This window comes from Spodoptera frugiperda, chromosome 2, assembly GCF_023101765.2.
Source record: "Spodoptera frugiperda isolate SF20-4 chromosome 2, AGI-APGP_CSIRO_Sfru_2.0, whole genome shotgun sequence".
Taxonomy (NCBI): Eukaryota; Metazoa; Arthropoda; class Insecta; order Lepidoptera; family Noctuidae; genus Spodoptera; species Spodoptera frugiperda.
In genome coordinates, this window is record NC_064213.1 from 7,464,809 (window position 1) to 7,478,699 (window position 13,891).

Here is a 13,891-nt window from a genome sequence, read left to right on the forward strand (position 1 = left end):
AAATACTACCGTACATAATTGTAAACTAGTTTCAGGTAACCATTAGCGCAAGTGTAATGTAACGCCATTACAATGACATAATTGACATTTGGTAAATCTGATCATCTGACATTGACAGGATATCCACGACTGCTTGCAAATCCGTGCATGGTTATTGTTTTGCTTTTAACCATCAAAAAGTTCAATTTCTTGAAATAAACATGGGCAAGACGTCTAAAGATAAAAGAGACATTTACTACAGATTAGCTAAAGAAGAAGGCTGGCGAGCCAGAAGTGCATTTAAGTTGTTGCAAATTAATGAAGAACACAATATATTCAAGGGAGTAACACGCGCCGTGGACCTATGTGCGGCGCCTGGTAGCTGGAGTCAAGTGCTAACAAAGAATCTGCGACAAAATGCAGCTAATGTCGAGGACGTAAAAATTGTTGCTGTTGATTTACAGGCTATGGCAGCTCTTCCCGGTGTAATACAAATACAGGGCGATATCACAAAACTATCTACAGCAAACGCTATTATCCAAGAATTTGAAGGAATGAAAGCTGACTTAGTAGTTTGTGACGGAGCTCCAGACGTAACAGGACTTCATGACATTGATGAATATGTGCAGTCACAGCTGTTGTTAGCCGCACTCAATATTACAACTCATGTATTAAAAATTGGTGGTGTGTTTGTGGCTAAAATATTTAGAGGAGAAGACATCTCCCTGTTATATTCACAATTGAAGCAGTTCTTTGAATATGTGACGGTATCTAAACCAAGAAGTTCAAGAAATTCTAGCATAGAGGCCTTTGTAGTGTGTCAAAACTATCAGCCACCTGAAGGATATGTACCAAACATGGTGAACCCATTGCTCGACCATAAATATTGTGACTTCAATCAGTTTACAGGTCCTAATAGGTTTATTGTACCATTCAATGCTTGTGGGGACCTAAGTGCGTATGATTCTGATACATCATACCCGCTGCTATTGGAAGGTCAAACATCATATGAGTACAAAGAGCCCGTACAAAGTCCCATCAATCCACCATACAAAGAAATTCTAGATAAAACTAAAAATTTGAATTTAAAAACTACATAAACTAATGTGTCTGTTACATACCATGTATGTTCAATGACAATGAATGTTCTGTAAATATATTTTAAGAATTGATATTAGTGTTTTATTTTATCTTCTAAAATTAATTAACATCAAGTTCTTGCACCTTATCTTCTTAACTGATTTAACAATCCTTTGAAAAAAGTACATAGCATTATATCTTTAATCTTCAAAGGGAGATGCAGAGAGAAAGCATTTTCAATGTAATACATCCACTGCTGTAGAATGCCTCACACGTGAGCATCACCATGCTATCAGCTAGCCTATCAATATAAATCAAATGTGAACTTATTTAATGTGGTGTCAAACCTCCCACATCACAAGTAATCACAAACATCATAAAATTAGTATTAAAACCTCACATACCTACCAAGAATGTATTAAAACCTGGTACTCAATTATTTTTTTTTTTATGATTATTATAAAAAAAAAAATTAACTCACCAATGAGTGCCCTATACTTTTTTACTCTTTGGTGCGAGTGCACAAACCAATTCATCGACTATGGAATATTTTAATTCAAAATTATTATAATTTTGTAATGTAATCAAATCGTCAAAATTATTCAACGTAATTTTAAATTCGACGAAATTTCCGTAGTTATTATGATTTAGTGTAAATTACCAACCTTATATTTTCTAGACTGAACTAAATTACTAGTTTTCACAATGGGGAAGTTTGTTATGCCTACATTTGACAACATTATCAAACAAGAGGTAGGTACGCAAAAAATGTAGTAGGTAACATACTCAACTGCTTAGTAAAAATAGGCACTTATTCTGCCTTTAGTCTCTATCTACCATTTAATAAATGACCCATACATAGATCGAGTCTTTTCCATAATGACCAAATCTATCGATCCTTCTTTTTTAGCCTAATGTTGAAACAAGTGAGCCAGTATGGGTTTATCTAGAAAGGGAAATGCTAAAAAATTCCGCGAACAAACCATACAACGAGAAAGTAGGACAATGGCTCCGATTCCTCAAGGACTTGAAAGCTTATTTCCGCTCAGAAGGTAACATTTTACTTTTGTTGTAAGTACTAAATAATACAAGAACAAGTTATCCCTATTTGACGATTAATTTAATATTTAAACCAGGTATTATTTAGTCTTTAGTACCCATAGTGCTAATATTTAACGGGAAGATTAATGTGAAAATCCTACTAAGTTAGGTAAGAAGGCAGGTAGGAACCGTACTTACGGCTTAAAATTCGAGAGGTAAATAATATTAAAACTTCCCATATCATAACACCGTACATTTAATTTCAAGGTATAAGAAAAGAAAGAAGGTTGCAAAATGAAGTTGGACCTCGATGGTACGTGGAACTCTCAAGCCCGCAGAGGCAGGTCCTTGCTGAAATGAAAAATTTGATCCATCAAGATTTGCTAGAAGATGTGACTCGTCGCATGCGCAAAGCTCTGTCTGATCTCGGTATCACGTGTAAAATACCGAAGAATACATTAATGAGGGCTATGGAAGAAAGTGTTGAGGACCCTGGTGTGTTCTTTTGGAGCCTTTATCAAGATATTTACAAGAAGCCACCAAGTGATCTACTACCTAGTATGTACAGGTTCAGTTTATTTTAAAAGATCCCTTAAGGATGATTCACGCATGAATTATTCCATACAAAATGTATTGTAACCGTGCATCGGCCGGGGCATGGCCCGCGCGCGACATGGTGTCCAGCGAATCATAATTTAAATCATCCTTTATTCTTATTTGAGGTACCTATCAGCTACTGAAATAATAAGGTACTGCTTATCTAAGTAGTTGGTTACCTCTGCCACAATCTCTTGTCTGTGGGTACCTATGTACTTAAACGTGCCTGATTATTCGCGACAATGATTAATGAGATGACAGGCGGACGGGAAAAGGTAAACCTAACTAAGTTACTTTATTCTAGAATACGACATGAACGCTAAGATTATGGTATCGTGCTTAGTATTCATTGACATGGAAGAGTGCATAGAAACACTCGACAAGGTAACGCAACAAAAGAAAACTGTTCCAAAGGAGCGTAAAAAACGTAAGTGAATTGACTTTGTATATTTTTAATTCCAAATGCATATTAGTTATCAATACATAAGACATCTCCTTTGCACGGTTAGCGCATGGTTTACGGCTGCTGCTGGCTGGGCAAATAGCTGCCGCGTAACATGTAGCGAGCTCAATTATCGCACGGAACAACTGTTTGTGTGATGCATAAATTGTCTGGGTGTTATTTTGTACGTTAACTTATACAGGGTGTCCCTGAAATCGACGTCCAACAGGCACCAGATGATCGGCAAGGTTCCAAATGTTAACAGAAAAATATAAAAAAATTCTTAAGTCCTACAGTTTTTAAATTACAGTGACTTATGTGTTATCCACGAAAAAGTACACCCTGTGCCAGTCTTTTGACTCTTGTTGCTACAAATCTTTATTTTTTCGTCTGCAGTCTTCCTTATATTATCCTGAATAGTGCTCCAGTAATATGGAATCATAAATTCTTAGCCAACTGCTTTAGATTGGAAAACATTGTTAGTTTTAGAGGAACCAAATACTCTGAATAAAATTTTCACCTTACTTTAAGTGACTGTACTGAATAAATTATGTATGGCGCTAGTAGTGGCAAATTTCACCAAAGTTGGCGCATTTAATAAGGATTATAAAATGGTATAGCACATTGCACATTATTTCTTAAATTCGACACAAAAAAAGATTTTTCAACGAAACTCCGTTTCGATGAATTTATTTGATCTTACTAAAAATTCTTCTAGTGTACTCAAATCATACGTTATAACCTCGTATGCACTATACAGCACTTTGCACGCTATTTGTTATCATCATGTTGAAAATCAGGGAGGATTTTTTAACAATCAACATTGTCTGTTTACCCGTGATTTCGCTTGCAGCATTCGTCGGCAATATTATCGCTAGACGAACTGGTGCACACCAGTTCGTCTCGAGCCATCGTACCCGGGCTTCGGCATTTTAGCTGAGCACTGGCTTTTTTGGGCCATGTTGATTATTTATTTTTTAAATTATTTTTTGCTTTACCTGCAATTCCTTGTAACGGTGCAAGTAACTCTTTCTCGACAACTTAAAGAATATTTGATGCTTCATCCCGCATTTGATCACAAGGTATGAACACGTAACTTAAGCGGAGGATTCACCCATTTCTTTTTTTTTTTTTGATGGTGATATGACGAGTAATTGTGCGTAAGGGCTCATGTACACCATACCACTACCGCGTCGATATGCTGTATACATAAATCTGCCGCGTCCATTCATTTTGATTTTACTACACATTTCATAATGTGTTTGATGCACTATGAACATCATATTGCAATCATTCAATATTATTTTGTGAAACATGATACACAACATCAGTTCCTCTAGTAAGTCTAGTAATATTGCCGACGAAAGCTGCAAGCGAAATCATGAGTAGACAGACAATGTTGTTTGACAAGAGATCCTCGCTGATTTTCAACATGATGATAACAAATCGCGTGCAAAGTGTTGTCTAGTGCATACGAGGTTGTAACGTATGATTTGAGTACACTAGAAGAAATATTAGTAAGTTCAAATAAATTCATCGAAACGGAGTTTCATTGAAAAATCTTTTTTTGTGTCGAATTTAAGAAATAATGTGCAAAGTGCTATACCATTTTATAATCCTTATTAAATGCGCCATCTTTGGTGAAATTTGCCACTACTAGCGCCATACATAATTTATTCAGTACAGTCACTTAAAGTAAGGTGAAAATTTTATTCAGAATATTTGGTTCCTCTAAAACTAACAATGTTTTCCAATCTAAAGCAGTTGGCTAAGAATTTATGATTCCATATTACTGGAGCACTATTCAAGATAATGTAAGAAAGACTGCAGACGAAAAAATAAAGATTTGTAGCAATAAAAGTCAAAAGACTGGCATAGGGTGTACTTTTTCATGGATAACAGATAAGTCACTGTAATTTAAAAACTGTAGGACTTAGAATTTTTTTTATATTTTTCTGATAACATTTGGAACCTTGCCGATCATCTGGTGCCTGTTGGACGTCGACTTCAGGGACACCCTGTATGTTTGTAAACGCCCCACGACAGAAGAAAATCCTAGTGCGGGGCAACGTTTATTTTGAAAACAAATCTTTTTTCTTGTCGAGCAGAAATTAATCAAATCAATTTTTAGCAAAAAAGAAAACCCCAAAGCCTGATGGAAGATATGGAGAATACTTGCAAAAGTTCGAAGCCCCATTTTATACCACTCTTAAGAAGAAAAAGGACGAAAAGAAATTGCCTACGCCACTGACTTATAAGTTTAAACTAAGGAGCCCTGAGGTAAGTTAACCAATCAAAAACAAGGTAGGTAACTATGCCAACTCACTTTGCTTACCTACCTATATTTCATATCGCTGTTAGGTCTTATTCGTGTTACGGGATTTTCTCTTTTATAATTTTGTAGAGAAGTAGGAACGCCCTATGGAAATAATTTCAGTCAAAGCATGCATAGATATATAATATCACTCCTGTCTCCGATGGGGGTAGACAGAGGCAATGAGATCTAACATAGATATTTCCTTAGCTTCATCAACAGTCATTATTTTCATGCATACTCGTCGGTTAAGGGTACTTTTAATTTGGCACTTCTTTAATATGTATTAATCTGGTCGATATAAAACTGTCTCGGGCGCCCTCTACTGAGACGGTCCCATTCATATCCGCTCTGTGTACTTCGTTCGTAAATCTGTTTTCATCCATCCTTTCCACATGTCCAAATCACCGTAAGATTCCCTTTTCAATCATTATAATGACTACATCGTCTTTCAATCCATACATTTCTTTAATAACACAATTTTTCACTCGTTCACTAAATTTTACTCCACAAATCCTGCTTTTATACTTCTTCTACCACACCCATGATTAATTAATTATGAAAGTCTATTAATATGACCTATTGGTACCTAATTTGGATTTTTTATGACCTATTTACAGAGTCTTGAAAAACTATGCAAGAACAAAAGCTTTGTGAGTATCTACATTTTTGTTTTTTTTTCATGTAGGTACTTAGGTGAAAGCTCTGCACAGAGAGGAGTGGAAGGAGGGTAGGGAGGCCTTTGACCTACAGTGGGACGACCATGGCTAAAAATAAATTAAACAGGTGGCCAAGATTATCCACCAGCAACTTGCTTTGCACTATCAACTTGTTGAGTTTGAGGTTCCATACTACAAGTATGTGCCCGATCCAGTTCTCGAAAACGGCCATATCACGTTGTACTGGGATCGATCTATCATCACTGACAGGACTATTGTAGCCAATAAACCTGATATAGTGGTGATAGATCGGCAAGCGCGCCGCGCGATGATAGTCGATATCACCATTCCTCATGACGAGAACCTCGTGAAAGCTGAAAAAGATAAACAAATAAAATATCTTGACTTGGCTCACGAGGTTGTCGACATGTGGAGTGTGGATTCGGCTATCATTGTGCCGATAGTCGTGTCGGCCAACGGATTAATACCCAACAGCCTCGACAATCACCTTAGGAGGCTGGGGTTGGGCGGATGGATCAAGGGCCTGATGCAGAAGGCAGTACTCCTCGAAACGGCACGTATTGTGAGGAGGTTTCTGTCTCTGGAGCCCTAACCACCAGTAGCTTGGACCATGTTCCCGCTACTGGTCGGCTCCTATTTTTATATTTTTAAATATTATTTTATATTGTATGTTTTAAATATTATTTAAAAATGTAAATTTAGAGAATTTTAAATAAATATAGAATTAAACAAATAATATGGTACTTAGGTATCGACCATTAGGTACCAGCTACCGTACGTTTTAGTTAACCAATCATCTTAACCTTAACCTAACCGAAACTGTAACTTAACCAGGGGTTCACCACTCCTATCCCCTATACATAGGAGCTAAACAAAATTTAATTCTATTTGCAGTTGGAAAAACGTAAAGAGAGAAATAGAAAAGAAAAAGAAGTAGACAGACCTTGCAACTACAAATTTTGGGAACCACCTAGTACTTTACGTAAGTCTCTTTGTTTCTTTGGTAAACTTTTGCTATTTAACCCGTTTTGTTAAGTGTAGTCTAGTTATACATCTGAAAGACACCATTTTGGAACATAGTATGTAACTAATAAGGTATAAGTACTGAAATCAAGTAAGTCGGAAAGTGAAGGTAGACCCCTTTTATTTTAAACCGAAACCGCTTGACAGATAAAATTGCCATCATATCTTTCTAGCATTATAGAATATATTTAAATGTTTATTTTTATTTCAGGTAACACCGATCCAAAGATGGCGGCGTACGTGCTTAAATTGCGCATGTTGAAGTTGAGACCGAAACAAAAGTTTAAAACTCCTTACTCAAACGTCCAGTATCACGTTGGAGGAGTTACCTTTACGGGTGGAAAGCCACATTACCTGCTCTGTAGTAAGTAATATCGGTTTCCTTATAATAAAACAGTAGACAGAAAGAATAATCTATACCTATACCTAGTTTCTTCCTATGCCTAAACCTACAAGGTACATAGGACCATAGGAGGTGCCATATCCATCTATTTATACCATGGCACATAGAAGATCTTATTTAAAATACTTTCTAGTTACGAACTATGCAAGTACTTTAAATACTCATGACCGGTAGCACGACTGCCTCGTTGGTCGAGTGGTCGCAAGTGCGACTGCCGGACATGGGGTCTCGGGTTCGATTCCCGGGTCGGGCAAAGTACTAGGGGGCTTTTTTCTGTTTTTCGAAAATTTCTCACTAGTAGTACGGAATTTGGAATGGTGCCCAGTATATGGTAATAGACTCACCCCCTATTACATGAGACCCTTATAACACAAATGGGGAAAAGTGGGTGTACATTGTATAGCGGCATTACGTGCCGTAATGTGCCCCTCTGCCTACCCCTTCGGGGATAAAAGACGTGACGTTGCGTCCTATAGTAATGATCCTTTGTGGAATTATTTACTTTCCTTTTATTTTTAGATGTTGCTATATTGCCGACTGGTTACATTGCCATAAACGATGGTATTGCTATGTGTAACGGCGAGGCTGTCACCTGCATAGAAGGATTCTGGAAGTACCCGAGAGACGGATATGACAAATGTACCAGTACATGTGACTGTTTAGCCAAATGGTACCCACATTTAATTATTACTAGCTACACTATGTTAATTTTCATAAAATTACGTTATAATAAATAATTTATGTAGAATTACCTAGATAACCATTTTAAATGTCTTTAAATAAGCCAGAATAGATATGAGATAGAGCTGGGTGAAAATATATAGTAGAATAGTCTAAGGACTTATGTTTTATTTCTAATATTCAGACATAAGCGAAAATGTTTCCTAATAAATACCAAAGTCATGCTTACCAGAGTAATAAATTAATTTCCAGGGAGCCCGCAGTAGTTGATTATTTACACGAATCCCGTTGTAAATGTGGACATCTATACGACTTCTATAATACTGGGGCGCGACCTAAAGAGAAGTATTTCCATCAAGCCACGAGACACGGATCTTACTGGTTCGACAAAGCCAAGATTTATCAATTAGATCCTATGGAAGATTTCATTAAAGACACATTTGAGGAAGCTATGAGATCAAGGGATCTTACGGTTAGATACTTAATAAATATTTATATTAATATATTTCTAACTGTTCCTATATATTTGGTTTGTTGACTTATTTATTGAATCATCTGTCTACCAATTACCATAAACCACATCACAGAGATTACGAGTATACTTACGTTATTAATTTATTTTTTACTTTGCAGCCTGTGCAATCTATGCCGACTTTAAATGCCGCTGGCTTAAAAGAAAGTGAACTACTCTCGGTATATATTTTTTATGTTCATGTTCCTAAAATTGAATAGTGTAGGTACCTTCATATAGAAGTCTTTTACAATCCAAATGTTTCAGGCATTTTTGGCGGATGTCGCGGAAACTACGCCATTGCTTATTCCTCACTTGCCAGAGGCCAATTTGCTGAATAATCTTCAACAATGGGCTCGTAAACGAGTCAAGGGAAAATTGACGCCTAAGAAACATCGTAAGTCTGATTCGATTCAATTTACGATTTTATTCCATTTATTTCTTTTTTGTAGGTATTTCTTTAGTTAAACAAGTTAGAGAGTGTATTTAAAAATTACTTGTTCCAGAACGCATGTTACTACAGTCTCAGCGACGTTGGCTCGAACTAAAGCACATAGACTTTAGAGCACGCGCTAAACAGATCCCGTTCACTTTAAAACAGTTAAAAAGCATGAAATGGTCACATCGCAAACTAGTGCAGAAATTGGTACCTAGATCTTTATTTATGTATTTTTTAATACTCTTATTACCTATCCGACAGGCATTCTAAGTAAATCACACATTGTTTTTACAGCACGATTACCAGATGAGTGATTTTATTACGAGAAATAGAATAAAACAATTGGAACAAACGCGCCTTTGGTGGTCTACTTGCAAATACGATCATTATCCTAGCAAAGCATTTTTGTAAGTAAAAACAATAGGTTGAATGAATAATTGCATTGTTCAAGATTATTTTGCCTTAGTTTGATGTTATTGTAACTTTTTTACAGAGATATATTCTTCACTTATATGCCTGGCAGAACGAAAGATGTCCACTTGATCAACCCGTATAGTACAGTGCTAACACCTAAATATGGAGCTAAAACATGTCCTTTATCGATATAAGACTGAGATCTACATAGTTAGGTTGGTACTTGGTAGTTACCTATTGTTGTCACCAAATTGCCTTAATGATTATTGTGATAGACTATCATTTTATTTATTTTTTATTTAAAACCGGACGGTACGTAAGTTATTAGCGTGTACCTATTTATCAACACCTAAATTAATATTTTGTTACGAATATCATTGTATGTATCATGTTTATTAATGTTCATCAAACTTTAAGAAATAAAAAAACTGAATATTAACATACAAACTTTGTATCTTTTAATATCTACCGCCTTTACAAGTTTTCAAAGACCTAGGTTGGGAATCGTCCCAAGTGAATGAAATTTATGAGGATGGTAGGTAATACAATAAGAAATTAACCTGTCGGGAAGAAATGCTACCGTGATACAATATTGGTAGGTACTTTACATGGCTAAGAAAACGAACTACAAAATAAACAGGATGCTAAAATGATTCCTTCCTTCCTACTTATTCCTTCCAGAATCAGTATTTTTCTATACCATTGACCAATAATATAAAGTTACGCCTTAATTAATACCTACCTCCACGGTGGCTGTAAGCAGAGAAGTTAGTTACCGCATTCGGAACAAGTTCAGGATCGAATTCACATCATTCGATCGCAATTAATCATATGGCAACTTCACATACATTATGCAAAAAGTTTATTTAAAATAATTTGATATAGTAAAGCAAAATATAAATAAATAAAACAGGTCCTATGTGACACCGGCAATGCAATGGTACTATTTATAATGAGTATGGAGTAGGCAGAGTTTATTTACAATTGTATTCAACTTTGATAATAGCAACATTTCAACATCACTGTCAATATCAATTATCAAGCAAGATGTCAAATGTCATTGTCAAAATCAAAACATTTCGAATTTGCGACGCGAGTGTTGAATTTTAGCCAGAAAAATGTCTGCAAGGAAAGCTATCCAAGTGGGAACCAAAAATGTAAGGCCAGTCCTTTCCTTGAATCATGGGGAGGCTAAAATGAGAGTATTGAGCTTGTACAAGGCTTGGTATCGCCAAATCCCTTACGTGGGTAAGTAGCCTGTTATGTCATCAGTTCTGCTTCAAACCGTATTATGTTTACAACGCTTTTATCTATTCGCTTTCTTTAAAAGGCATCCCCGTCTCCTTCAAATTACCTAATTACACGCTAACATCAAAAAATGCTTGCTAGAGTCCTTGTTACATAGGTTATGTTAGTACTAAAATAATGTTCTGAAAACTTAGTAGATCTATCTTCCCTGCGTTCACAGCATTTTCTACTAGTATAGTTGTTGGAACCAATAAAGCCTTGACTTAGTCTTAGGTAACTATAATATGGTCACATTAATAGCAGTCAAACGCAAACATTTTTTTGAAATGATCTCAGAAAATAAACTTCTCCTTTAGTAATCTCCTCCTTATTATTATTGTCAATTTCCAAGTTTTTTTAAATTATGTTAACTTGTTATTTCAGTTATGGAATATGACATGCCAAAGAGTGAAGACCAATGCCGGGCTAAGCTGAAGGAACTGTTCCTCAAAAACAAAGACGTCACCGACGTCAGGGTTATTGACATGCTTGTTATTAAGGTAACAAATTCATAAAATATTTATTATATTTCCCCAAATAAAAGAAGAATGATATCATTTATTGTTGTCCTATGTGCCGATAGTGGCACTTAATGGGTTAACTGATATCTTAGAAGGCCTTGAGCTTAGCTTAGGCACCAGTCACTCACAAAATAATACCTATTGCAAGATTATTGTACAGATCAATGGTTGAGAGGCTAATTGATCTAGGAGATATTGATTGCGATATTGAGTAATGTACATCATTCAATGGAGATAAATTTGGTAAATCCGAATGTATATAAATTAATATTGAAAAAAATTCACTTAGATCAATTAGCCTTTTAACCATGGATATGTGTATACTGTAGTATTGTGATGAGGAAATAAACTTTTATTTGCATTGCACCCCAAAAATTTTAAATTATTCTCTATTTTATTTGTCTTTTGGGGATATGCTACGTTATTCATTATTCACAGTCTATGGGTGAACTAACAAGATGTTTTTAAAATAAATTATCAGTCAATGTGCTTAATATCTTGTTGTAAATTTTATTAATGACCATAATTATTTATTTATCAATCTAATTATATTACTTTTTTATCATATGCATGATGTCTGAAGGGTAAAAAAGAGGTAATACATGGAATCATTATTTCTTTTACAGGGTCAAATGGAGCTCAAGGAAACAGTAAACATGTGGAAACAAAAAGGCCATGTAATGTCATACTTCAAGCCCACTGAGGATCCAAAACCTAAAGACTTCCTTTCCAAATTCTTCACTGGCAATGAATAAATGATTTCAATATAGAAATATGTACATAGTCAAATCATAAACTAAGTTATAAAGCAAATGTTGAACAATAGATCATTCAAATAATATTTGTTGTTTTTGCAATTTAATTTTTTTTGTTTAGTCCTTATTTATCCTCGGGTGATATACATTTATGATGTCGCTGTCACATCTACATGTGACAGCGACATCATAAATCTTTGGAAATAGTTTTTTGAATAATGTAATAGAGGTTTCTAATATATTATTTGAAGATTTTTGGCAGGTTTTAATGTAAGGATAAAGACTAGTTGGAGCCAGTTGTAGTATTTAAAAATATACTTAGGTACACTCAATATAATAAATAATTGGCTAGATCAGGTCAGTTAAAAAAATCCACTGATGATAATTGCTTCAATATTATAGTATTTAAATAAAACATAAACCTTTTTTACGTAAAGTTAAATGAATAAAAACTTGTTGATTATTGACAAAATGACGTCACAATTGACAGTTTTCGATTGACAAACGACAAAAATTTAGAGAAAACGTCAATCCAATTATAAAAATTCTCTGAAAACAGCAATATGTGTTCACGTGAAGCAGCCTTCAAGGTCGTCAGACCTTTGATGTCCCAAGACTGCAAAGAAGCTCGTAGACGTGCGATCGGACTGTACAGGGCATTTTATAGATATATTCCTTACATCAGTAAGTTGTTGAGATAAAGTAGAACCTTTACTCATATTTTCTTTATTTCTTGGAAGCATGTAAGAAGCATAGGTACTTACATATCAAACGTAACACTCGCTCTTCGACAGTTATTCATGAGTCCCATTTAATAGAGCCTATTCAACCTATGGCCAATTGGCTATACCTTGGGTATATAGGTCAATTTCAAAGTACTTGTAACGCCTCTGGTGTTTCGAGTGTCCATGGACGGCGGCAATTGCTTACCATCAGGTGATCCGTCTGCTCGTTTACCGGCTTATTATACAAAAAAAACCCAAATTATAATCATCCCACGATAAATATTATTTGAAATTCTACTTTTAGTAAAATTTTTCGATGTTGCGAAGAATGAACAAGACTGTCGATGGAAGTTGAGAGAGTATTTTTATAAGAACGCGTGTGTCACTGATGTACGGGTCATCGATTTACTGGTGATAAAGGTATTGCTATTTCTTCTTACCTTAGTATTAGGTACTCTACTTATTATTTTCATAATATTACTTGTATTGTGTTGTGCTTCGCCGTGTCACTGAGGTTACCGAAGATTTAAATTATCCTTCCCAAAACCTACTCATTTGTAACTCTTCTAACTTAGTGAAGTGTCCATGGGTGGTACGGATTGTTTACCGTTACGTGATTCATCTGCTCGTTTGTCTCCTTTCCCCAATAAAAAACGTAATAAAAACATTTTACCTACTATAATAGGTAGGTATTTCTTGAACACAATTCCAATTTCCAGTGTTTACCTAAGTAGTTTATTTTTACAGTAACGGTTTATGGTTACAGGGCTACATAGAACTCAAAGAAATAACGAATTCGTGGCAACAGAAGGGCCATATCATCAGACATTGGTGTCCAACTATTGAACCAAAACGAACCGATTTTATCGGCAAGTTCATTGCAGGCACGGATTAACTTCATTTGATGAGATTAAATTAAATTATATTGAATAAAATATTGAAGATCCTTTAATCGCTTTCATTCTTCATCACACAAACAGATTTTTTTGTAGGTAAATC

The 13,891-nt window shown here is 35.3% G+C and overlaps 4 protein-coding genes across 4 annotated transcripts; all 4 read left to right on the forward strand.

Moving 5' to 3' along the window:
• Positions 1–33: 33 nt before the first annotated feature.
• LOC118269186 (putative tRNA (cytidine(32)/guanosine(34)-2'-O)-methyltransferase) lies at positions 34–1,151 on the forward strand. Its single transcript, XM_035584158.2, has one exon. It carries the CDS (start codon positions 201–203, stop codon positions 1,077–1,079), a length of 879 nt encoding a protein of 292 aa, XP_035440051.2. The 5' UTR covers positions 34–200; the 3' UTR covers positions 1,080–1,151.
• A 405-nt stretch (positions 1,152–1,556) lies between these two features.
• Positions 1,557–10,045, forward strand: LOC118268717 (uncharacterized). The gene is made up of 15 exons (XM_050703052.1): positions 1,557–1,812; positions 1,970–2,111; positions 2,368–2,658; positions 3,002–3,124; positions 5,271–5,419; positions 6,074–6,106; positions 7,028–7,115; positions 7,368–7,520; positions 8,079–8,229; positions 8,493–8,712; positions 8,874–8,933; positions 9,019–9,148; positions 9,258–9,397; positions 9,485–9,597; positions 9,684–10,045. Exons 1-15 carry the CDS (start codon positions 1,765–1,767, stop codon positions 9,796–9,798), a joined length of 1,956 nt encoding a protein of 651 aa, XP_050559009.1. The 5' UTR covers positions 1,557–1,764; the 3' UTR covers positions 9,799–10,045.
• A 580-nt stretch (positions 10,046–10,625) lies between these two features.
• On the forward strand, positions 10,626–12,253 carry LOC118268969 (NADH dehydrogenase [ubiquinone] 1 alpha subcomplex subunit 6). The gene is made up of 3 exons (XM_035583815.2): positions 10,626–10,852; positions 11,276–11,391; positions 12,039–12,253. Exons 1-3 carry the CDS (start codon positions 10,723–10,725, stop codon positions 12,165–12,167), a joined length of 375 nt encoding a protein of 124 aa, XP_035439708.1. The 5' UTR covers positions 10,626–10,722; the 3' UTR covers positions 12,168–12,253.
• A 137-nt stretch (positions 12,254–12,390) lies between these two features.
• LOC118268970 (NADH dehydrogenase [ubiquinone] 1 alpha subcomplex subunit 6-like) lies at positions 12,391–13,839 on the forward strand. The gene is made up of 3 exons (XM_035583816.2): positions 12,391–12,851; positions 13,197–13,312; positions 13,659–13,839. The coding sequence occupies exons 1-3, from the start codon at positions 12,731–12,733 to the stop codon at positions 13,785–13,787; spliced, it is 366 nt and encodes a 121-aa protein (XP_035439709.1). The 5' UTR covers positions 12,391–12,730; the 3' UTR covers positions 13,788–13,839.
• Positions 13,840–13,891: the final 52 nt, after the last annotated feature.